We start from the raw sequence: 27107 nt of genomic DNA on the forward strand, positions 1-27107 counted from the left end.
TAAGTATGGCTGTACCTCTACTGTTTGATTTGAAAGATGAGAAATTCACCTGTCCCACCCAAGCTCTGTGGAGTTTGGCATGTTCAGCATCACAGAGGTGTGTCTCTTGTAATAGCGCAATGTCTGCTTTTTCCTTTTTTAGAGCACATAGTATCTTTTTCCGTTTTATTGCATGACCTAGACCGTGGCAGTTCCATGTCAATAGATTTAAGGTACTAGTCAACGTCATCGAACAGTAATCGAACTTTAGTGCAAGTCATCTCTGGGTAAAGGTGGATAATAGTTACAGCTGCGATCCCATAAAAGAAAAAGAAATGGTGTACATAAAATAACAATTGCTGAACACCTCAGCCGAGTTCCCAAACAACTCGACACATCCCGTTGGATCTATTACCCCCACGCTCAGTCTCAATTCTGTGTTCTGAAAAAAACAAAAAACCGGGAACAGTTTGCAACGCACAACGTCTCCCCCTCCCCACCAAAGAAATCCCTCATCCTCTCCGCCCCGCATTGAGTAAGTGACAACGTAGCCCCCGTCCAGACCACATTAAAAAAAGAGGGAGAAAATAAAATCAATAGCCCAGCCTACATATACCTCCCCCAAGGGACATAGGGCTAATCGTTTGGACCAAATTAAACAGAAATGTGGGGCAGATCCTTAAGAGGGATCTATAGGATAAGTTGTTCGTTTTTATTAAAACGTAATATCATCAAGATAAGGCCATAGGCATAAAATTGACACATTGAGCTTCTCGTTAGGTCTCTAAATGTGTCGTAATCGACACCCTATAAATAAATGGTGGAGGCCTATGTGAAAATGATAACTACAAATAATAGTAATACAAAAAAAGGGGGAAATAAAAGTAGGCTGAAACGTTAGTAGACCTAGGTTAGGCTATAGAGCCTATTCCTCTCAGCTAAAGGAAAATAAATATAAATTCGACGGCTATAATGACATTTAGCGGGGCGGGTGGTAATAAGACCTTTCTTGACTTCACCCGGAAAAATAAGTCTCACAAACTAAAAAAGTCCGTCCTTTCTAACAAGAGAGTTGGAGGTCTAGAAGTGTTGGATTTTGTTGACATAAATAACACTTTCAAGATCAACTGGTTGAAAAGATGTTTGATCAATACTGATTCAATATGGTATTTCATTCCAAATAATGTGTTTAATAAGTTGGGAGGTCTTCAATTTTTACTGAAATGTAATTATATTCCTGAAAGTATACCTGCTAAATTGGCTAGGTTTCACCAACAAGCTTTAATGGCCTGGAAAATATATTTCCTGCACAATTTTTCCCCACTTAAAGCTCTTTTGTGGAATAATTCAGACATAACTGTAAGGAATAAGTCATTGTTCTACCCCAGCTGGCATTTCGACAACAAGGGTAATATTCTCATATATGACCAATTTATAACATTAACATTGAAAGAGTTCCCAATACCTTTCAGATGGCTTTGATCACAGAAATAAACTGTTCCCAGTGGTCTAACTGCACTAATGAAAACTCATCTTAGCTTTGGTAATGATCACAAAGTGTATCCAGAACTCAGATTGGAAGGCGTGGGCTTACTTGAGAAATCTTGTTGTAATAAATATATACGACAAATTCTTCATTCACAAAACCAACTTACACCGAGATGAAAGTTTTTCTGGAACATGCTTATTCCTGACATTGTCTGGAAAAATGCATGGTTAAGGCCTTACAAATATTGTATACCAAACAAAGTTAAGGAAGTGCACTTCAAAATTGTACATAAGACATATCCATGTAATTCTATGATATCCACATTTGTGGCTATTGATGATATCTGCGTTTTCTATGAAAAAGGTGAAAATCTGTCTCACTTGTTCTTTGAATGTAAATTTGTGTCAGAATTTTGGGAAAACCTTGCAAAATACTTTTTTACCATTATGAACACTACCTATGTTTTTGACATGAAAGATATAATATGTTACTATTGCAATAACAAGACCACTGAAATGATTGTGATTTTTTTTAAATTCTTGTTGCCAAATACTTCATACAAAAATTCCAAAATTACATTTTTTTTGATTGAATTTAACTATTTTATTAAAACATTAACCCTAGTGAACAATAACAAGAAAAACATGTTCCTAAATCATTACAATAAGATTTTTTCAGAGTGATTACAATTGCACTAGAATAGTTTATTTTTGTAAATATCTTTTGTTTGTTCCAGTATTTTCTCGTTAACACCTCGTTAATGTAAATTGTTGATCTGTATTTTGAATAAAAAATAAACACATTTAAAAAAAATGAGTATGTGGTGGCACTTGCTCGTAAAACATCTCATTCCAAAATCATGAGCATTAACAAAAGGCGACTCGTCATTCAGGGCAGGTGGGTAGAGCCCTACTTGTTTAGCTACAAAAATATATATACAGTATATATATTTTTTTTGTGTGCCTGTTTTGCATGTTATTTTGGCATTAATTCATGTCACATATCAGTTTGCAAACAATGTAAAATATAAATAATAACCACTGAGTTAATAAAGCTGCATACAAACATGGTCTCTTTTTTGCTTTCTTGAGTAAGGCAGCTCCAAAATGCAGGTGTTTCAGCCTAGCTCAGTGCTTTCTGTGATGGAGGGGCAGCCAGCCGAATACACGGAGTGTAGGGGTTGGACATCTCTAGGGGAGAGCTTGAAAATTCATGCCCCTTGAGTGCTGCCATAGAGTTACATTAGAAGTGCCCATCCAAGAAGGCTCAAGGTCATAGGCCAAAGATAAAATTATGTCAAATCACGTTATATCTACCGTAGCTTTGATTGGACTGATGTCAACATACTTTCAAAATCTTAGCTAGCAGTCATCACCCTGAAGTAGACAATCTACTGGCAAATCCTTTCCAATCCTTGTCATGTGAAGAGAAATTTTAGATAAAACGTATTGGTGCTCATCGGCCATTGGATATAAAAATGACACATCAAGTTGGAAATCGCAAATTCAACAATGAGTGGTTTGGAAGGAATCAGTGGGTAACTGCAAGCATTGCTAAGCAATCACTAGCCTGCTATTCAGTGGAGTGGGTATGTTGTCCAAGTTGGGTTTAAGGGTCTCTTTTCCAAGCTTAAAAGGATAAACATTCAACATTTGCCATGCAGTCAATCCAGCATGACTTCTGCCGCGTTCAAAACCACTGGAAACTCGGAACTGGGAAATCTCAGACTTCAGTGAGTTCAAGAGAACTGAACGGTCATCCAACTCGGAATTCCAAGTCGGGAACTCAGGCCTCTTTCTAGAGCTCCGACCTGAAGATCACTGACATCATGATTCAACCTTGTTTTTTTCTGAGTTCCCAGTTGTCTTGAAAGCACCATAAATCCAGAGAATGCCAGACTTTGATGACAAAGTTTGATGACAGAATTTTCCAATGAAGGACCTCCACGCCACCTTCCTGTTGAAGTGGGCACAGAACAACAAGGTGAGTCCAAAAATGTCTTGTATGCTGCTACATAAATGATGTAATATGACAGGGAGATATGTATACTGTAGCTAAGAAAGTAATACTAAGTGTACATTGTGTAGTAAGCTGTTGTGCCTCACCCTAATAATTTGATCCCTTTTCCCCTCATAACTTAGAATATACTGTTCTGACTTGGTGGTGCACATGTAGCCTATAGTCTGTTTCAGAGAAATGTCATCATCGAATATTGTAAGAGCTTTCATTGTCTGTGGTGTGGTGTGGGGGGGGGGGGGGGGGGGGGGGGGATTTCCGCAACATCAAACCTATTTTAAATGTGGTCACCCTAAGCAGGATAGGAGAACTTATGCAGCAGGTTAGGAGACCAAGTTTAAGGTTAGGAAAAGGGTTAGGGTCAGCAAAATTGAAGGGGAATCTTTCCCTTAAATTGGTCAACTATCACATTTACAGCTACCCTAGTACCCACGCCCTTTCCTTGACAGCAAAACAATTCACATCTCTTGTCGCCATTCGTTTAACACTCTCTCTGACCAGCAGAAACACAATTCTCACAAGACCATTTCTGGTTACCTTCACCGATTCCACAGCACCCATCTCTGTTTTCACCCACCATGAAACCACAAATGGATCAGCAAAAAGGCAAGGGTCCACTTGTCCCAAAAATGTCACTCCTACTGTCACAGACTCATCTTTATCCTGACCAAGTGCAAGCTTCGGGCTCCGAGAACTATCACCTCCGATACTTCGCCCTCATTCACTTCCATTTCTCCTCCTGTCTTCAATCTGGCGTACAGCTCACTCAGCTTACACTTTATACCAATTTTTTAAAATAAATAATCTATTTTTTCCTCTGTTTTTAACCGACTCAAGCTGACCCTCTTCCTCTCTTCGACCTCCTAGGTCTCTCTTTTTCCCTCCATTCCTCCTCCGTATTCCAAGTATACGTCTCTTTATTATAATAATTCACTTCTCCTGACATACATCTTGTTCATGCTCTCTCAAAGGATGCCAATTAACCAGCTGTCACAATCTCTGTACAATCAGCACGAACCTCTCGCTGTTCAAACCTTCTTCGATGAGGTTTAACGACGGTTGGCATCCAATATGTTGCATTACCGCCACCTACTAGACTGGAGTACAACTCCCTTATACTTTGCTTGAACATTAAATAAATAAACATATACCCTACCATCTAACACTAGAATCACTAAAAAAATCTAACATTTTAATAACAACACCCTACTCTACTATTTAAATCTATTTAGTCCTACCTCATGCCAACACCCTGAAAGGATGGGACATCACCATGTGTTAAACATCCAATCTTACTGAAACATATATCATTTGTTGGCCTATCCCTCTACTGGTACAGACTTACTACTCACACCACTCCTCTCATGATCCCTCCCCCTTGACCCATCTTCCTCTACTTTCTTCACTGCCTCAGCATATGACACCTTCTGCACTACTCTAACCCTGGAAACCTCAAACTGCCTCTCTCGCACGGAACATTTCTGATCCTCAGCCCCATGCGCACCCCAACAATTAACACATTCCACTACTTTCCCAAATGCTACACATTCCTTTGTCTCATGTCCTTCTGCACACTTCTCACACCTGGGAACCTCCCTCCTACCGACTGCTGCCACATGCCCATAAGCTTGACACCTGTAACAACGTAATGTATTCAGCACAAAAACTCGTACAGGATAACTTATATATCCTAACATCACTTTGTCGGGCAAAGACTCACCATCAAAACTCAAAAGAACAGACAATGACTCTTCATCGTTTCACCACTCTCGCCACCCTGTCTGCACAAACACCAGGAATCTTCCCCTTCAGTTGGTCAACTTTAACATTTACTGCTACCCCAGTAATCACTCATTTCAATGGCGCCCTTTTCTTGACAGCGAAACAATTCACATTTCTTGCCCCCATTCGTTTAACGCTGAGCGTCTTCTCCTTCTGACCAGCAGAAACACAAACAATTATCACAAGACCACTTCTGATTACCCTCACCGATTCCACAGTACTCAACTCTGTTTTCACCTACCCTGAAACCACAAATGGATCAGCCAAAAGGCAAGGGTCCACTTTTTCCAAAAACTTCACTCCTAGTGTCAGTCTCATCTTTATCCTGACCCTCGGTGCAAGCCTCGGGCTCTGAGAACTTCACCACACCTACCACTTCCGATACCACACCCTCATTCACTTCCATTTCTCCTCCTGTCTTCAGCTCACTCTGCTTACACTTTCTACCATTCTTCTTTAGCAAACCATCTCCATTTTCCAGCCATTTTTCAGACTCAAGCTCACCATCTTCCTCCCTCTCTCAGACCTCCTCTGCCTCTCTTTCCCCCTCCATTCCTCCTCTGTATTCCAAGTATACATCTCCTTATGATAATACTACACTTGTCCTGACATATATCTTGATCTTGCTTTCTCAAGGGACGCCATTTAACCGGCTGTCACAATCTCCGTACAATCAGCACGAACCCCACGGGACGTAGCGCTTAACAGTTTATTCCACTTATAATGCAGTTGCTTTGTCTTGATGTTATTTTTCATCAAAAGCTACAGCAACACTTTTCAATTTCTATCAAGCGCGATCTCTGCCTTCCTTCTCCCTTGCCGGTCACATGACAAGTTCCACTTCGTTGAAACCGGACGCTGTCCTAACCTACTACGAAAGTCACTTTTTATCGAATTGGCGTGAAAAGGGTGTGTCCCTGTTGCAGAGGACATGTTCTACTGCTGGGTCATCACACGCTCCATTTTATTGGAACCAAATTGCAAAAGAAAACATTAAATCTAGTTGTTGATTAGTGTTACAAATTGTATTTGCTAAAGGTCACAATAAATGTATGTTTATAGCCTATTTTGACAAATATGTTTAACCATATATGCCTAAGTCTATTAGTAGGTCTAATAGAATATAGAGATGAATAAGTATAACTTTAACCCAGCTGTTTCTTATCTTTCATTTTAGAGACTAGGCTATTCAACTAGGGACATGAGTCATGACTTCATAGATTACGGCGTGCACGTCTGTCCAGTGAGTCTACCTTCCCCATGACAGTCACAATGGCTGCGATGCAGACAATCCTCCTGTCCTGTCTTCTTTTCACATGCGGGAAAGTTCTGGGGCTGTCAGGTGAGTGCATAAAATGGCCTAACAATATACATTCAACAATTTAAATAATGTATTTAATATAGCCTAATCAACAATAGAAAACAATGCAGCTATGTGTTGTTAGTTGTTAGATAACCATTCGATAATGCTGTAGTCGATCTATCTGCGCGTCACCAGCACTTCTTTTTCCAGGAAACTTTTGGCACATCACGGATATTCACTGGGACCCATCCTATAAACACACCGAAAATCCCGAGCTTGTGTGTGCATCCAGTGGAAAACGTCCTGCGCCCAGTGCGGGAAAATTTGGACACTACCTCTGCGATGCGCCATGGGACCTTATTAACTCCACAGTGTATGCAATGAAACACATTCTGCCAGATCCGGATTTCATCGTCTGGACAGGGTACAACAAACTAACATTTATTTTATGTAGCCCTTGTGTGTGTGTGTGTGTGCGTGTGTGTAAATGTAACTACTTGTCCATTTACCTTCTTAAAGTCAAATGTTCCGTTGAAGAACATTGAGGATTGCTCCCATGTACTGTATATAAAGCTACACATGTGATTGACTTTATCTAAAAGAGGCCCCTTATAACAACCTGACATTTTCCCTACAGAGACAGCACGCCACATGTCCCGAACGAGGATCTGGGAGAAGAGAAAGTTCTCTCCATTATCAGCAACCTCACCCACATCCTAAAGCTTGTTTTTCCAAGTTTGTCTAACCTCCATTGCTTTTGAGGTGGAAGTCCCTCTGGGGCAAACTGAAATATATTTTGTTTTCCTTTTGGATATATTCGTCAAAGCCATATGATCAACTCATGCTACCTTTCAGGTACTAAAGTGTACTCAGTGCTGGGGAATCATGACTACCATCCGAAGAGCCAGCTACCCCCAGCCCAGAACAACATCTATGAACAGACAGCACAGCTGTGGCAGGGCTGGTTGGAACCAGAGTCTCAAACAACCTTCCGCACAGGTAAACTACAACAGATCCTGCCTAGGCCTGGTCAAAAGTAAAAAATATATATATTGGTCACATGCCCTGAATACAACAAGTGTAGACTTTACAGTGAAATGCTTACTTATGAGGCAATTCCCAACAGTTTAGAGTTAAAAAGTAAGACACATATTTGCTAAATAAAAAAAGGAAATGGTAATACAATAAAAACAATATATATACAAGGAATATCAGTACTGAGTCAATGTGCAGGGGTACGAGGTAGTTGAGGTAATTAATACAGTATGTGCATATGGGTAGGGGTATACCACTTGGGGCCAGTTTCCGGGGCACAGATTAAGCCTTCTGGACTAAAAAGCATGCACAATTGAAATAATTCATTAAAATAACTTTTTAGTTCAGGACTAGTGTTAATCTGTGTCTGGAAAACCAGTCCATGGAGTCTGGAATGGAATTAGTCAACTCCAGTCCAATTAGTATTGTCTTTCCCTTTTTTTCTTTATAGGTGGATACTATACAGAGAACCTGCTGAACCGACCAGGTTACAGGGTTGTAGTCCTCAACACTAACCTATACCACGACCAGAACAATGCCACAGAAAAAATTGACGATCCAGCCGGCCAGTTCAACTGGGCAGACCAAGTTCTTACAGAAGCTGCCAACAACAAAGAAAAGGTCTTACCACTCTCTCTATGTTGCAAGAAATAGCAAGAGAAGATAAGTGCCTAGTAACTCTGCCAGTAAAAGCCAAGCATCTGTTAGAAAATATAGAGATAACATACTCCTGTTTTCTTCGTATGTAGTGGAGGTGATTTGGAATCAAGCTCTCATGGAGAGGTAGCCCTGTCTGAGACTTGTAAAGCAAATGTTGCATACAGACTTTGAGGATATCCCTTTATGATTTAATCGCAATCCCACACCGATTTCTCTCTTAGGTTTACATCATTGGCCACGTTCCACCAGGGTTCTTTGAGAAGAAGCGGAAGAAGCCTTGGTTTCGAGCCAACTTCAACAAACGTTACCTAGAGCTGATCCAGAAGCATCACTCTCTAATTATCGGACAGTTCTTCGGCCATCATCACACTGACAGCTTCCGCATGTTCTACAGCTCGGAAGGTACAGTGTCATTTAACAGATGCACATACTATACATTTTGTTCCACCATCTCAAGACATTCAACATTAGCCAGGGCCATAGTCTGTTTCTGCTCTTTTGCCAACATTGCAGTAGAGTTGGCAAGAGCACAAACATATCTGGGACCAGGCTAATTCAACATTTGAACATGATTGTTCAAACATTGGATGCAGAGAAAAATGTATGTGTGCTGCCAATTTATAGTACTTGTGCCTCTAATCTATAGTATCTCACCAACTGTCTTTCCCCAGGTTCCCCCATCAGTACCATGTTCCTTACCCCTGGTGTCACTCCCTGGAAGACCACCTTACCTGGGGTTATAGACGGAGCCAACAACCCTGGGGTCCGCGTCTTTGAATATGACACCCAAACTCTTCTAGTCAAAGTAAGAGCCGTTGGACTCTTCTTAAAAGCCCCAAAAATCTGTCAATTTAATGGTTGCTCAGAATCAAAATCTTGCCACTCTGCCTCCTCCATTATTGCCTGATTAACACTATAGGGCCGAACCGAACCATACTGTGCTCGCTCAGATAGTTTCTTTTCACATTGCTCTTTCCTGTCTACCTCTCTAGCAGCACACACGTGGTCGACAACTGTGCTGGATGTGCTACCCTGCTGCTTACAGCTTTGTGGAGTATTTTCTGCTTTAATAATAATAATTTCTTAAACTTCTAAACTTAAACTTCTAGCGCTTTTCATAAAATAAAAAAATGTCAAGGCGCTTCAAAAGCAAAAACAAAATGGAGAAGGTCAGTTCATGGCTTTATCAGATGACATTTGTCAGGGAGATGGAGATGAAAAAAGCTGGTAGTGTCCAGATGCATCATTCAAATAAAAAAATTGCCAGCTAGCAGGAGGTGGCAGGTAGCTTAGTGGTTAGAGCGTTAGGCCAATAACGAAAGAACCCTGGTTTGAATCCCGAGGTGAAGAATCGGTCCATGTGCACTTGAGCACCGTTAAGTCGCTCTGGATAAAAGTGTCTACTAAAATGTAATGACTAATATGTAGCTAGCCAAGCCAAAAAAGAGTTGACCTGCCAGTCCATCTGCAAAATCTGTGGGTAAAAACCATCAGATATAAGCAATAAACTCACAATGTTATCCAAAACAGCTGATTAAAATAACTACACATTTACAGCAGCTTTGTGCTTAGGCTGCTACTATGGTGCCATGGCTTCTCTCTTTTCCACATTGTTCCCCTTACTTCAATGCTGTTCCCTATTGTTATTTTTAATGACGTAATGTGTGTTGTGAGTGACCCATGTAAAATGCACTTTAAATAATTCAGACTTGACTTCACTAAACTAGACTCATTAGTGTGAAAAAGGTATTAGTGTCTCCAATCTGTCTCAACCCACAGGACATGGTGACCTACTACCTGAACCTGACCCATGCCAACGTGGCCCAGGCACGCTGGGAGAAAGAGTACCGCTTCACTGAGAGCTTTCGTGTGCCTGACGCCTCCCCGGCCTCCATGCACCAGGCCGTAGAGCGCATGGCCAGCGACCGCTGCTACCTGCAGAAGTACTACGAGTTCAACTCAGTCAACTACGACCTGACAGAATGCAACAGTGACTGCCGAGTCGACCACGTGTGTGCTGCTAGAGAGGTAGACTTTGAGAGGTACGAGCATTGTCTGGAGAAAGAGAGGGCATCATCGACTGGTGTTGCCATGTTGCCAGTTCTATCTGTGGTGATCAGTATTGTCTGGGCAAGCTGTTAATGATCTCAATGTGCACCAAAGACATGGACCCATTACTACTGGCTGCCGACAATGAAAGGACTGAACGGCTGCTCCAATCTATGGAGTCCTTCTCCCAAATGTTGCGATTAAGGACATTTACCTTGAATGATTTAATCAGATAGATGAATGTATCCTTTTCTAACATAAGATCTTTCAAGAATGCCTCTTTTTGAATATAGCAATCAGAATTCACAGATTGACTGTATGCGGCATTTTCCAGTCTGTGCATCTCAATTTCAATCATGTACCACGCTTGTTAAAGTACGTTATGCTATGAAAATTTTAAAGAAAATAGTTTAATAGGAAGATCCACGACCTTTGATTTCAAAACTCTTTTTGTGACTTATTTTAACTCGTGTTAATTGGTGTAAACTAAAATTTATACCACCTGAAAATCTTTTTGATACTCTAGAGAGGCCCATCCTTTGTGGTAGACTGTAGCAAGAATGATCAATGGTTTAATTTGAATTTCTTTCTATATAGTCCCTATTTTAATAAATCACTTAATAATCTTTTGAAGATCAAGTTGGATCATGAAATTGTCAGCCGGTGATAGTCAAGCAAATAACTGTTGTCTCACGGTAACTGACCGTTAATTAACATAAATGGGTTTATGTCCTGGCTTGCACGCATAGCCTACAAGCCACTGATGCAGACCTTTGGAACATCTACACAAGTCTAATTAAATGGATATATATAGCCTACACCATCACAATAAATCCACTATTTATTCTAGACCGGTCTAAAGAAACATGATATGAAGAAAATGTAGTCTATTTTGTCCTTATGTTTGGCACTAATATGGCTGTAGTTCATTTAGCAGACAAGATTTTCTTAGAATTTCGTGGCATTATGTTTTATTATTTTCTAGTATGAAGAATACAATTGAACATAGCTGAATAAAATAGAAAGGATATTTTCTCCAAACGATTTCCAAGGAAGTCCGCACATGCAGCTATTCTGTCGAGCGGTTAATAAACATGTCCTCCTATATGCTAAATTTAGAGTTATTTAGTTGTTACAAACGTTGGGCTAAATGTGTAGATTAATACATTCTAAGGCTGCATGATGCGACTAATGATGATTTGATTTTTTTTTACATGAAAGGCATGATTTGTTTCTTGTGCAGACTGCACACACTTCTTCAAGCTCTCATTCACTCACCACGCCTCAAGTTTCCTGGCGGCATCCCCCTTGTGTGGCCATATGTTATGAATTTTATGAATAATGACTAAATGATGTATACATTTAACGTAGAACTATAACTAACAGAATTCTACCCTGTCACTGTATGATTGTATGAAATGTATTAGAATCATAAATCTAAATCTGATGTGTGTAGTTTTAGTCAGAACTAGTACAATGACTTTTTGTTCCTTTTTAGTATGTAAGCAGGGTGCGTGTGTGAGACAACGTATGAGATAAGAGGAGCTATCGACAGACAAGCTGTACTACTGTGTTCCTTTCAGGACATTCTGTCCCCACCCAGGGAGGGGAGAGACCTTGGGCTTGTAGTAGATTGTATAACAGGTGACAGGCAATGTATGAGAAGGGGAAGACTTGTGAACTATATTGTCATTGTTTCTGAGAGGAGGAGGGACATTTATGACAAAATGTGAGGTATATAGACCAATGTACAGGAAATGATAAGCAGAGCTCTCGTAAATAAACCTGCTGCCTAAGTAGACTGGCCTCTTTCATTGAATTGGTTAATGAACATGAGAACAAAATTCTCCTAACACCATAACATCCTCTAAAAAAATCCATGCCTTTTGCAGCCAAAGTGGCCATTGTGCCCTTGGGCTGAATATAATAATTATAATTCCCTCCTCCCGGCTGCAGTGCTCCGAAGCCACTTTCACTCACATGGCTCTCTCATATCTAAATTCTTATTAGCCAATGCCCGTCACGTGATCGTGTCCTTCTCACAGGCATCTCAGCTAAGAAGTAGGCTACAAGTGAAGACAGACACATCGGGGATGCAACTGCATGCGTCCCTTTTATTGGAGGCGCATATTGAAGACGTTAGAAGAACTGTCCACATTTAGCCTAATTTGTCAGCCAACAAAATGAGTAGGTCTAACAAACAGAAAAAGCACTAGCCTATAGTGCATTTGGAAAGTACTCAGACCCCTTCCCTTTTTCCACATTGTTACGTTACAGCCTTATTCTAAAATGGATTACATTAAAAAAAAGCCCAATCTGCACACAATACCCCATAATGACAAAGCGAAAACAGGTTTAGACATTTTTGCAAATTTATAATAAAAAAATATATACTTTATATACATACAGTACCAGTCAAAAGTTTGGACACATCTACTCATTCAAGGGTTTTTCTTTATTTTTTACTAGTTTCTACATTGTATGGAATCATGTAGTAACCAAAATATATTTTATATTAGATTCTTCAAAGTAGCCACCCTTTGCCTTGATGACAGCTTTGCATTCTCTCAACCAGCTTCATGAGGTAGTCACCTGGAATGCATTTCAATTAATAGGTGTGCCTTGTTAAAAGTTAATTGGTGGAATTTCTTTCCTTCTTAATGTGTTTGAGCCAATCAATTGTGTTGTGACAAGGTAGGGGTGGTATACAGAAGATATCACTATTTGGTAAAAGACCAAGTCCATATTATGGCAAGAACAGCTCAAATAAGCAAAGAGAAATGACAGTCCATCATTATTTTAAGATGTGAAGGTCAGTCAATCCGGAATATTTGAACGTTTCTTCAAGTGCAGTTGCAAAAACAAACAAGAGCTATGATGAAACTAGCTCTCATGAGGACCGCCACAGGAAAGGAAGACCCAGAGTTCTCTGCTGCAGAGGATAAGTTCATTAGAGTTACCAGCCTCAGAAATTGCAGCCCAAATAAATGCTTCACAGAGTTCAAGTAACCGACACAACTCAACATAAACTGTTCAGAGGAGACTGTGTGAACCAGGCCTTCATAGTCGAATTGCTGCTAAGAAACCACTACTAAAGGACACCAATAAGAAGAGACTTGCTTGGGCCAAGAAGCACGAGCAATGAACATTAGACCGGTGGACATCTGTCCTTTGTTCTGATGAGTCCAAATTTGAGATTTTTGGTTCCAACTGCCGTGTCTTTGAGACGTAGAGTAGGTGAACAGATTATATCCACATGTATGGTTCCCACCGTAAAGCATGGAGGTGGTGGTGTGATGGTGCTTTGCTGGTGACACTGTGATTTATTTACACTTAACCAGCATGGCTACCACAGCATTCTGCAGCGATACGCCATCCCATATGGTTTGCGCTCAGAGGGACTATCATTTGTTTTTAAACAGGACAATGGCCCAACTCACATCCAGGCTGTGTAAGGGCTATTTGACCAAGAAGGAGAGTGATTGAGTACGGCATCAGATGATCTGGCCTCCACAATCACCCGACCTCAACCCAACTGAGATGGTTTGGGATGAGTTGGACCGCAGAGTGAAGGAAAAGCAGCCAACAAGTGCTCAGCATATGTGGGATCTCCTTCAAGACTGTTGAAAACCATTCCAGGTGAAGCTGGTTGAGAGAATGCTAATAGTGTGCGAAGCTGTCCTCAAGGCAAAGGGTGGCTACTTTGAAGAATCTCAAATATATATTTTGATTTGTTTAACACTTTTTTGGTTACTACATGATTCCAAATGTGCTATTTGACCTCCAATAGTAAAATAAAGAAAAACCCTTGAATGAGTAGGTGTGTCCAAACTTTTGACTGGTACTCTAACTATTCAGACCATTTCCTGTGAGACTCGAAATTGAGCTCAGATGCATCCTGTTTCCATTGATCATCCTTAATATGGTTCTACAACTTTATTGGAGTCAACCTGTGGTAAATTCAATTGATTTGACATGATTTGGAAAGGCACACACCTGTCTATATAAAAGTCCCACAGTTGACAGTGGATATCAGAGCAAAAACCAAGCCATGAGGTCGAAGGAATTGTCCATAGAGCTCCGAGACAGGATTGTGTCGAGGCACAGATCTCAGGAAGGGTACCAAAAAATGTCTGCAGCATTGAAGGTCCCCAAAAACCCAGTGGCATCCATCATTCATAAATGTAGGAAGTTTGGAACCACCAAGACTTTTCTTAGAGCTGGCTGCCCGGCCAAACTGAGCAATCGGAGGAGAAGGGCCTTTGTCAGGGAGGTGACCAAGAACCCGATGGTAACTCTGACAGAGCTCAAGAGTTCCTCTGTGGAGATGGTTGTCCTTCTGGAAGGTTCTCCCATCTCTACAGCACTCCACCAATCGGACCTTTATGGTAGAGTGGCCAGACGGAAGCCATTCCTCAGTAAAAGGCACCTAAAGACTCTCAGACCATAAGAAACAAGATTCTCTGGTCTGATGAAACCAAGATGGAACTCTTTGGCCTAAATGCCAAGTGACACGTCTGGAGGAAACCTGCCACCATCCCTACGATGAAGCATGGTGGTGGCAACATCATGCTGTGGGGATGTTTTCAGTGGTAGGGACTGGGAGACTAGTCAGGATCGAGGGAAAAATGTACAGAGAGATCCTTGATGAAAACCTACTCCAGAGCACTCAGGACCTCAAACTGGCGCGAAGGTTAACCTTCCAACAGGACCACGACCCTAAGCACACAGCCAAGACAACACAAGAGGGGCTTCGGTACAAGTCTTTGAATGTCCTTGAGTAGCCCAGCCAGAGCCCGGACTTTAACCTGATCGAATATCTCTGGAGACCTGAAAATAGCTGTGCAGCAACACTCCCCATCCAACCGAACAGAGCTTGAGAGGATCTGCAGAGAAAAATGGGATAAACTCCCCAAATACAGGTGTGCCAAGCTTAGCGTCATACCCAAGAAGAATTGAGGCCGTAATTGCTGCCAAAGGTGCTTCAACAAAGTACTGAGTAAAGAAAGGGTCTGAATACGTATGTAAATGTCAGATCTGTTTTTTCTAAAAACCTGTTTTTGCTTTGTCATTATGGGGTAGTGTGTAAATTGATGAGGGGCTGTAACGTAACAAAATGTGGAAAAAGTCAAGGGGTCTGAATACTCCTCCCGAATGCACTGCATGTCAGTCTACTATCCCCCATAGTACAAAAGTTGACCTATTCTATTGGTCAACTTGTCCTTCTACTCAAGAAATAAATATTCCAAACATAGCCTACTCTGGGACAGTCGTGGGATGCAATAGAGCCCAAATTAATACAACCCCTCACATCAAAAAAACTTTTAAAAGCAATGAGGCTTATGCAACAGGTTAGAACGTTTAGCTTAAAATGTTGATAAACTATTAGTCTATTTCTTCACATTATAAGCGCAGCAATGCGCAAATGGCAGTAGGCTATAAGCGCAAATGTTCCTAAATGCAATCAATCAGCGGGAAAACTGTTCTCAAAAATGACCGCAAATGCGATTGTGTGTAATGCTTTATTATATAGGTACATTTTTAATGGTGAAAATGATCTTCCCAAACTTGAAACTCACACACCATCTACGTATGTATGCCAGTTTGGCTCTACACCGGTTGTAAAGCAAATGAATGTGCTTAATATTAAGAAGTTATTTGGCCACTTTAGTTGTGATACAAACCTTGTGAAAACACACAGGCCTATGGGCTAGGCTACAGGCGTGCGACTTATTTGAAAAAAAGTCGCAAAAAAAAGGCATGTGCTGTTTCTTGCCTTACTGCACATTCTGGGCATCATTGACAATTGATAATACATCATTCACAAGTGATAAGCTAATATTGTCACCCATCAGACTATTCTTCATTTAATGTTGTCTTTGCATATACTAAATAATGTGTTAAATTAGTTTTGAGTTACACCGAACAAAAATATAAAACGCAATGTGCGAAGTGTTAGTCCCACGTTTAATTTGCTGAAATGAAAGATTCCAGAAATGTTCCATATGCACAAAAAAGCTTATTTCTCACAAATGTTGTGCACACATTTGTTTACTTTCCTGTTAGTGAGCATTTCTCCTTTGCCAAGATAATCCATCCACATGACAGATGTGGCATATCAAGAAGCTGATTAAACAGCATGATCATTACACAGGTGCACCTTGTGCTGGGGACAATATAAGGCCACTCTAAAATGTGCAGTTGTCACACAACACAATGCCAAAGATGTCTCAAGTGTTGAGGGAGTGTGCAATTGGCATGCTGACTGCAGGAATGTCCACTGGAGCTATTGCCTGAAAAAGTCATGTTAATTTCTCTACAATAAGCTACCTCCAATGTCATTTAAGAGAATTTGGCAGTAGGTCCAACCAGCCTCACAACCGCAGACCACTAATAACCACGTCAGCCCAGGACCTCCACTTCCGTCTTCTTCACCTGCGGAATCGTCTGGAATTTGTTCACGTGGAACTTGACTGCAGTCATGACTCGTGACTGCCGGTGGCGGTAACATGGTCAGTGTAACAGCTCTAGTTGGACCCTGCAGTATTGTTTTTAAAGTAATAAACCTGTCTAATACGCGTCATGATCGTATTTGCTCGTGTCCATACAACAAGTAATGGGAACTCTATAAAATAGCTTAATCTTTCCCAAATGTTTATTGGTGTTTTACCAGAACACCATCTGTTGCATAACCACGTTAGCCTGGTCCCAGATCTGTTTGTGCCGTCTTGCAGAGTAATAACCATAGGAGTTGCCAAGACAGCACAAACCGATCTGGGACCAGGATATAACAATGTTACCATGCAGGAGAAATAAACATGTAGACAATACATAAAGTTGTCAAGGAATCCATGACCATTCTGAAAAAAATTCCATGAACTGTTGTCAGGAAAGATGACTTAAAGTGGTGCTAATAACATATATAGTGGACTTTGAGCCTCTACGGAAAATACGTGTGCTTGAGCAATGTTTTTCCGACAATGATGAAGCGGCAGCCTTGGGGCTGCAACCGTTGAACGTGCCGGGACTTCGTTTTGTATGCAGGGTCGTATTCAATTGGGCACCCAGTGCAAAAGACTGTTTCTTATTAGACAAGTCCAGGTAGTCCCTTCCTGTTTCAGTCCGTTTTCTTCCGTTTGGTGCCAAATGAACATGACCCTGAGAACAGCTGGGGCTGGTCAAAAGAGGGGTCACACGACCAGGACCTGTTTGGCTGAGGTGAACGGCTGCATGGCAGTGTCCAGTGCTTGCCGGAAGTCTTGGAGGCCTACCTCGGAACAGGCAGGTGCGGTCAGTTTTCCCTGGCGGATCAGGGAGCAGAGCTCATCCAGCAGTCCCCGTAAGACCCCCTCATCTGGGGAGACAGAAAGATCAGATCAGATCAAATCCACTTGAATCTCAGAACATCAAGCTATGGCAACGAAGAAAGTTCAGTTCAGTCACCTGAATACTTACTGTAAGTGATGGAGGAGTTCCGTTGTACTCTTGCCCCCAACTCCGTTCAGTGCCAGCTTAGGCCTTGGACAGGTCTATAAGGAAATTAAATAATGATATTTTTTGGGATGTAAATTCACTATCAGATTTAAGCCTTCAGAGCAGTGTTGAAATCAACAGACCTTGAAAAGTTCCTTCATTTCATGCCGCCTCAGGGTCTCCTCTTTGATCACGTGACTGGCGCCCATGGCCTTCAGCCTGTCAATAAGCTGTGTGAGGTCTGGCCTGTGAAAAGGGACACACAAGTACATGCAGTTCTTCAACACGGGCCTTCTTGAATACGCAACCTTGCTTAATATAATCACTGCTCTCTACGGAAGTTTCTATAGCAGTCTCTCTCACACATAGACATCACTTTATTAGGGTAGTAGGCTATATTATCACAGTGGGTTACTTACAACAACCCTGTTATAGAACAAGACTCAGTGCTGTTTTCATTATATCAGATTCCCAGCTGATAACCCAGTGTTATCATGAGGGCTGGAATCTCCCCCCTAAATTGTTTTACTTCAGCTGCTGAAAGGTCACATTCTTAAATCAGTCACTAATTCAGATGTTCTCTTTTTGAAATGTAGCTTAGTGCAGTATGCATTGGTTCTATTCACTCGGCACCAAAGAAATCAGACTGAAACGGGGAGGGAGTCGAGGGACTACCTGTGTCACGATCATCGTGGTAATCATACTCGGACCAAGGCGCAGCGCACGTAGAGTCCCACATGTTTATTAATTGAAACTCACAAAAACAATAAAGAGCAACGAGACGTGACGTTCTGTAGAGCTCACAGGCATCAACACGAAAACAAGATCCCACAAAAACCAGTAGGGAAAATGGCTGCCTAAATATGATCCCCAATCAGAGACAACGATAAACAGCTGCCTCTGATTGGGAACCATACCAGGCCAACATAGAAATAAATGCACTAGATCACCCACCCTAGTCACACCCCGACCTAACCAAAATAGAGAATAATAAGGCTCTCTATGGTCAGGGCGTGACAACCTGGACTTGACCCAGAAGAAACACTCATTTTTGTTTTCTGTTGGAAAAGATTTTCAGTTTCGTGCCCTAATGAATACGAACTGTCCGTTTGGATTTACCTGTCTCTGACCACGTTGATGGTTTGGATCTCCCCTGCAGCAGCAATCTGTATGACAGCCTGATCCACACCACTGTTGGCTGCATTCTGGATCACTGTGTCACCTGGAATGAACTCACATACAAAGAGCAGTGCAATACACATATTATCTAGTGTACTGTGATGAAGGAAGGTTAGGTTCTGTATAAAAGACTGAAGCTCACTTGTATCCTTTTCACACTATTGGGCCAACCCGAACCTACTTTGCTGGCTCTGACATTTTACTTTCATGTTTCTTTTGATAGGTTTGGAATTATGAACTTTAAATCCTTATTAATCATTAGTTGTAATAGAGAAATGAGGGGTGCCATAACCATGAACCTTTGGTGTTAATAGCCCCTTGGCTATCTGAAGGAGGAAAGTATATGGTGGGGGCAATTAAGCTAGGAATGTACTGAGGGTAGGGGAAGCGATCACATGTGGCAGGCATTGATAAAGGGAGAGAGCCATGGATTAGTTATGAAGGGGGGGGTTGAGATCAGGTCAGGGAGAAATAAAAGTTTATGGCCCGTATCACTTAGTGTCCTGCCTTGCAGGAAAGACACAATGTTTGTACAGATGTGTAGGAGGAGACTCAGCCTAGGAGGAAGGGTTAAATATCAGTGTGAAAAGGTTTTTGTCTATTGCAGCTGTATTGATCCTCTGGGAAGAATACACTTGGTTAAGCTTTCACAGTGTCTGTTGAGTTTTTACTCTGAAAATCAGAACCTAACACTTTCCAGCAACTTAGGTGGATGTATAACAAGGCCAGAATCATATAGCACCGCTTGGCTTAGCCGCAGTAGTGTGAAAAAGGTATTGGATAAGGGTACAATGGGCAAAAATGGGTAACAGCTAGCTTAGCATCTACATGTTGAAATGGTGAACTTAGCACACCCGGTTTCAGCTCCTCAAAGTCAGAGAGCATCCTAATGGCAGTGCAGGGGTTAACCTCCAGTGTGGCTGCAGAGAACAGGGGGATGTCATTGGGCAGCGAGATCACATCGTCTTCAGCTATAACCGCTGCTGCCCTCCACGTCCCTGCTCAGAGAGAGGGAGAAAAGGACGGGGTCGTATTCATTAGGCACCAAATAGAAGAAAACGGACTGAAACAGGGAGGGACCACCTAAACTTGTCTAAGTACTTGTTTTTGTTTTCCGTTGCAAAATGTTTGAATACTCTGTACCCCACCCTAATGAATAAGGCCCTGCGGCCTAATTCATAAACATTGTGTGGGCACAAAATATGTCCCAAAACATAAGTATGCCAGTTCATGTAAAGGTTGGCATTTATAAAAACTGGACTTCACGCAAGAATGCCTCCTGCAATTCTTTAGACCATGGATATGCACAGTTTCTAGTGGTTGAAGTATTGCATTGCAAGAACGCATGAGTAGCCTAGTAGTAGCCTTGTGCAAATGCGTAATACGATGACACTCTTATTCGTAACAAAAAAACAGGTAGGCCTAGCGAAATATAGGAACAAGATGCAATCATTTGCGGTTAGTGAGAAGAGCGTGAACCCAATTTATATATTTGCATGCTAAAATAATTAGAAATAGGCATATACTGTGTATCTGTATCCTAGTATTTCATTTTCATGATCATTGCAAAATAAATTCTTCACCTATTCTGACTGCGATGGTTTCATAGGCTACTCGCATAATAGCCTATAGGCCTACAACAAGTTAGGATAGATGACCATTTGTCCCATCATTTAACTGGACACACTTCACAGTAGTAAATAGTACGATAAACTGCGCTTCAGATTGTAATGGTAGAACAGACGGTTCACCTTTTCTAAAGACGTTTGTAGGCTACGCCTGAGTACTGTAATGTGAAATGTATTGAGGAGACAATTTCATATAAACATAAATCATACACTCTAAATACAAAAGTATGTGGACACCCCTTCAAATTAGTGGATTCGGCCATTTCAGCGACACCGGTTGCTGACAGGTGTATAAAATCTAGCACACACCCATGCAATCTCCATATACAAATATTGGTAGTAGAATGGCCTTACTGAAGAGCTCAGTCACTTTCAACGTGGCACCGTCATAGGATGTCACCTTTCCAACAAGTCAGCTCGTCAAATTTCTGCCCTGCTAGAGCTGCCCTGGTCAACTGTAAGTGCTGTTATTGTGAAGTGGTAACGTCTAGGAGCAACAACGGTGCCATTGAACACCTTTGGGATGAAAGGTGTTAAATGGAGTTGAGCCAGGCCTATTTTCCTAACATCAGTGCCCAACCTCACTAATGCTCTTGTGGCTGAATGGAAGTGTCCCCGCAGCAATGTGGATGCTGTTATAGCAGCAAAGGGGGGACCAACTCCATTTTAATGCCCATAATTTTTGAATGAGATGTTCGAAGAGCAGGTGTCCTAATACTTTTGGTCTATGACATGTATATCATAACCTTTTCAGAATAAATTCCTCACCTTTTCTGGCCATGATGAGTTTATATTCCCGTAGTATCCATACACCAAATTACCCTGCACATCTCTCAATTAATTGTGACTATTAGTTAGGCTATTATAATTTCAAGTTTTTGCTCTATGCATCTGACAGGGTGCGCGGTTGATAACATACAGTAGAATTTAACATATTTACGTTCGGGAAAAAGTGAGTGCAGGTCTACAACAAATTACAATTGTTTTTGTCTTTCAGAGACGGTCAGATACCGCAAATTTCACTGCAAAAGAAAGCATTCTGCCAACACCTCCAAAGACATTTAATCAAGTTCACCATTGCTATATCCTTTAGATACTGTCTTGACCTAATTCCAATACTTCCAAACAGCAAATAAAGGCGTTATTGTGACCACAAAAGGTGAATGATGGGAATTCCTCAGGCGGAGTTATAATGCTCGTTCACGCGTGCACAGTTTCACGACAGGTCTGATTTATAACGAGAAACATGCATACGAATGTACGAACCGCGGCGTAAATTTCACACTAAATATCTGCGTGCGCCATTTATGTAAAGACTGCACACATACAAAATATTGAGATTTATAAACTTGGCGCACGCCATACATATGCATGTTTCCGTTATAAATCAGACCCTTCCTGAAACTGTGAAAAACGCCCATCATTCACCTTTTATGGTGACAATAATTCCCTTATTTGATGTACACTTTGGAAGTATTCGAATTAGGCCAATGCATTTTCCTAAAGGAAATAGCAATAGCAAACTTGATCAAATGTCTTCGTAGGTGATGGCAGAATGTTAAACTTTTGCAGTGACATTTACTGTAGGCCTAGGCTATCTGACAGACAAAAGGTTTATGAAAGACAACAATTGCAAATTGCTGTGGACCTGTAACAGACCGTCTGAATTTAATAGGGACTAATGTTTTGGATTTACTTATTCTCGAACCTATGCTGCACTGCCCGAATTCTGAAACATTGTCTACTCACAGTGGTAGCCATACACACATCAATGCAAAAGATCAACTGTCTGTTCACCTGTTCAATTCTACTGTATGTTATAAACCAGCTTCCTTTCTGATGCATAGAGAAAAATACTTGAAATAATAGCCTATCTAATAGGCTCAATTAAATGAGAGATGCACATGATAATTTGTTGTAGGCTATTGTAGGCACAAGGGTGCGTTCTGAGCCCTCTCCTGCCCTCTCCTGTACTCCCTGTTCACCCACGACTGCGTGGCCATGCACGCCTCCAACTCAATCATCAAGTTTGCGGACGACACTACAGTGGTAGGCTTGATTACCAACAACGACGAGACGGCCTACAGGGAGGAGGTGAGGGCCCTCGGAGTGTGGTGTCAGGAAAATAACCTCACACTCAACGTCAACAAAACAAAGGAGATGATCGTGGACTTCAGGAAACAGCAGAGGGAGCACCCCACTATCCACATCGACGGGACAGTAGTGGAGAAGGTAGAACGTTTTAAGATTCTCGGCGTACACATCATGGATAAACTGAAATGGTCCACCCAGGAGGCTGAAGAAATTCGGCTTGTCACCAAAAGCACTCACAAACTTCTACAGATGCACAATCGAGAGCATCCTGTCGGGCTGTATCACCGCCTGGTACGGCAACTGCTCCGCCCACAACCGTAAGGCTCTCCAGAGGGTAGTGAGGTCTGCACAACGCATCACCGGGGGCAAACTACCTGCCCTCCAGGACACCTACACCACCCGATGTCACAGGAAGGCCATAAAGATCGTCAAGGACAACAACCACCCGAGCCACTGCCTGTTCACCCCGCTATCATCCAGAAGGCGAGGTCAGTACAGGTGCATCAAAGCAGGGACCGAGAGACTGAAAAACAGCTTCTATCTCAAGGCCATCAGACTGTTAAACAGCCACCACTAACATTGAGTGGCTGCTGCCAACATACTGACTCAACTCCAGCCCACTTCAATAATGGAAATTGATGGAAATTGATCATAAATGTATCACTAGCCACTTTAAACAATGCCACTTAATATAATGTATATGTATATACTGTACTCTATATCATCTACTGCATCTTGCCATCTTTATGTAATACATGTATCACTAGCCACTTTAAACTATGCCACTTTTATGTTTACATACCCTACATTACTCATCTCATATGTATATACTGTACTCGATACCATCTACTGCATCTTGCCTATGCCGTTCTGTACCATCACTCATTCATATATCTTTATGTACATATTCTTTATCCTTTTACACTTGTGTGTATAAGGTAGTTGTTGTGGAATTGATAGGTTAGATTACTCGTTGGTTATTACTGCATTGTCGGAACTAGAAGCACAAGCATTTCGCTACACTCGCATTAACATCTGCTAACCATGTGTATGTGACTAATATAATTTGATTTGATTTGCCTACTTCGAGAATATGAACCCATCATGACCAGAAAAGGTGAAGAATTTATTCTGCAATGGTGATGAAAAATGGATTATGTGTATGAATGCAATATTGTCTACTCAAGAAATGTGAAATTACAGTATTCAGAAGTAAGCTACAGAAGTAACCTACAACTGTCTGTTCCACTGTTAATAAACTGTGCTCCGGAACGGATGGCATAGAGCAAAATACTTAAATGAGCTTATCTATTTTACTACTGTGAAGTGGGTCCAATTAAATGAGAGATAGGACGAATGGTATCCTTGTTGTAGGCCTATGCTAACTATTTAGGCAAATGCTACCTCGTAATTATAAAACCATCACAGAAAAGGTGAGGAATTTATTATGCAATGATCATGGAAATTAAATAAATAATAGCCTAGGAAATAGATGCCTATTTCTAAATATTTTAAAATACAAAGAAATCAAATATATTTTCTCTCTTCTCACTAACGGCAAGTTGATTGCATATTGTTATTAACCTGTTTATTGTTATAAATAAGCCTGTCCCTCATATCCCCCATTTGAACAAAATTCTAATCAACTTGTATGCTTGCAACGCAATACTTCAACCACTATAAACTGTCCGTACGCATGGTCTAAAGTTTGCGGGAAGGTGAGCACATTTTCACGTCAAGTTCAGGTTTTATAAATGACAACTTTTGCATGAAAGCTGGCGCATGCATGCTTTGGGGTATATTTAGTAGATTCGCACAGTTTATAAATGAGGCCCCTGGTTTCTAAGGCATGAAGGGCCATTGAAAAGGCTTGAATGTAAACCTAGACAGATATTTCATCTCAGTAGTATCTCGTGAGCATTGAAGTATTAACTCACCTAATCCAGCATCTCTTGGGATCACCTGGGCCACTCCCTCGTTTCCTCCTACTGCTGGAAGGTCAGGTAGGATGGCATAGGTACCTGCAGGACCAAATACGGACATTGGCTTTGGATATAAAACAACTATGGTTAGGATCAATTTGATCTCGATCCAGTGCATTCATGACAGGAACTAAACAATAAATGTAATTGTGTGTGTCACCACAATAAATGTAATTGTGTGTGTCACCAGTGTGTGTTGTTTTTTTATTTCCTTTTAACCTTGGATCATGTTTATGTGAGAAGGATTGACTGGGGCTGCCAACAATTTTACAAGGACACTCTTAGCACCAACAGAGGGAAGCTACATGCTCTCCAACCTGTAAAACACACAAGACATATTTGAAGTCTTCTGGATTCTCTCTTCCGAGACATCTGTAACTATGACAGTACGTCACGGCAGCATTGCATTTACATCCAGACTCAATGGTACATAGTACTCAATATTTTAACATAGCTAACAGTCTTACTGAACAACTTGAGAAGGCTCCCCGTGGTTTCTGTACAATAGGGCCATACAACCATTGATTGAAGATTCAGTTGAATACTTACAAATACTACCCCTCGCGCTTGATAGCTGTTGTTGTTGAGTGGTGCATCCACTGGTGAAGGTTCTACATACTGTATGCCTCCTCACCTCGGTTCTTTTACATGATAACCATGCGATACTTGACACCCTCATTTTAAAACATAAAAAGCATAAACCCGTAAACCTGGCCATCTTGGATTAACCCTTGGCATGTCAGAGTCAAGTAGGCGTTCCACCACTTCCGAATTCGCCAGAGAATGTTCCGCCCCCACCATTCATTTTCAACAGGAGCACGCAGAGCAATGCGCAGGAGCGGTGCTCTGCTCTACTTTATGCAAATTTCACGTTGCCACCACTGCGGTTAAGCAAGCAGGTGAGTAGTAGAAGATTGCTCATGAAACACAGATCAGCCTGTCATTAGTTCTGAGCAAGCACACCAAAAAAGATGGAGGAAAGCAATGTCTGGTTTTCCAATTCTATAAGATTTTGCTTTGCTATACTCAGCAAATAAAGAAACGTCCTCTCACTGTTAACTGCGTTTATTTTCAGCAAACTTAACGTGTAAATATTTGTATGAACAAGATTCAACAACTGAGACATAAACTGAACAAGTTCCACAGACATGTAACTAACAGAAATTGAATAATGTGTGCCTGAACAAAGGGGGAGGTCAAAATCAAAAGTAACAGTGAGCATCTGGTGTGGCCACCAGCTGCATTAAGTACTGCAGTGCATCTCCTCCTCATGGACTGCACCAGATTTGTCAGTTCTTGCTGTGAGATGTTACCCCACTCTTCCACCAAGGCACCTGCAAGTTCCCGGACATTTCTGGGGGGAATGGCCCTAGCCCTCACCCTCCGATCCAACAGGTCCCAGACGTGCTCAATGGGATTGAGATCCGGGCTCGTCGCTGGCCATGGCAGAACACTGACATTCCTGTCTTGCAGGAAATCACACACAGAACGAGCAGTATGGCTGGTGGCATTGTCATGCTGGAGGGTCATGTCAGGATGAGCCTGCAGGGGAAGGGTACCACGTGAGGGTGGAGGATGTCTTCCCTGTAACGCACAGCGTTGAGATTGCCTGCAATGACAACAAGCTCAGTCCGATGATGCTGTGACACACCGCCCCAGACCATGACGGACCCTCCACCTCCAAATCAATCCTGCTCCAGAGTACAGGCCTCGGTGTAACGCTCATTCCTTTGATGATAAACGCAAATCCGACCATCACCCCTGGTGAGACAAAACCGCGACTCGTCAGTGAGAGCACTTTTTGCCAGTCCTGTCTGGTCCAGCGTCTCACATTACGGACATTGCAATCTATTGCCCTGGCCACATCTGCAGTCCTCATGCCTCCTTGCAGCATGCCTAAGGCACGTTCACGCAGATGAGCAGGAACCCTGGGCATCTTTCTTTTGGTGTTTTTCAGAGTCAGTAGAAAGGCCAGAAATGTTCATTTCTTGTTTATGGTTCATTGAATAAGCATGGTAAACCGTGTTTAAACCCTTTACAATGAAGATCTGTGGAGTTATTTGTATTTTTAGGAATTATCTTTGAAAGACAGGGTCCTGAAAAGGGACGTTTCTTTTTTTGGCTGAGTTTAGAATACAGAGACAAAATCAATGGCATGGAGGAGGATTGCAGAGATTGTTGGTGTTGATGCTGGGTGAAGAGGGATTTGCTCAATGTTTGCTTCTGCTGCTAGCTACCTATGAACATCAAGCAACCTTAACCTCAAAACTGTGATCAAAGCCACCATTTGTGAATGTGTTGAGTAAATTAAATTGTGAAATGTGCCCACCAAAGGACAGAAATCACCAGTAACACACAGTATAACATTGTAAATGATACAGAAAGCATGAATTTACCATGTAATATGCTATCAATTGGATTATGGTATCTTAACATTA

General features: G+C 41.6%; 1 protein-coding gene and 1 pseudogene across 1 annotated transcript; one reads left to right on the plus strand and one right to left on the minus strand.

The window, feature by feature from the left end:
• Positions 1-6816: 6816 nt before the first annotated feature.
• On the plus strand, positions 6817-11093 carry smpdl3b (sphingomyelin phosphodiesterase acid like 3B). Its single transcript, XM_038977506.1, has 7 exons — positions 6817-6993; positions 7207-7304; positions 7425-7568; positions 8056-8225; positions 8486-8666; positions 8936-9069; positions 10044-11093. Exons 1-7 carry the CDS (start codon positions 6950-6952, stop codon positions 10404-10406), a joined length of 1134 nt encoding a protein of 377 aa, XP_038833434.1. The 5' UTR covers positions 6817-6949; the 3' UTR covers positions 10407-11093.
• Positions 11094-17485: 6392 nt separating this feature from the next.
• LOC120030769 lies at positions 17486-25387 on the minus strand (annotated as a pseudogene).
• Positions 25388-27107: the final 1720 nt, after the last annotated feature.

Source organism: Salvelinus namaycush, chromosome 37 (genome assembly GCF_016432855.1).
Source record: "Salvelinus namaycush isolate Seneca chromosome 37, SaNama_1.0, whole genome shotgun sequence".
In the NCBI taxonomy this organism is placed as follows: domain Eukaryota; kingdom Metazoa; phylum Chordata; class Actinopteri; order Salmoniformes; family Salmonidae; genus Salvelinus; species Salvelinus namaycush.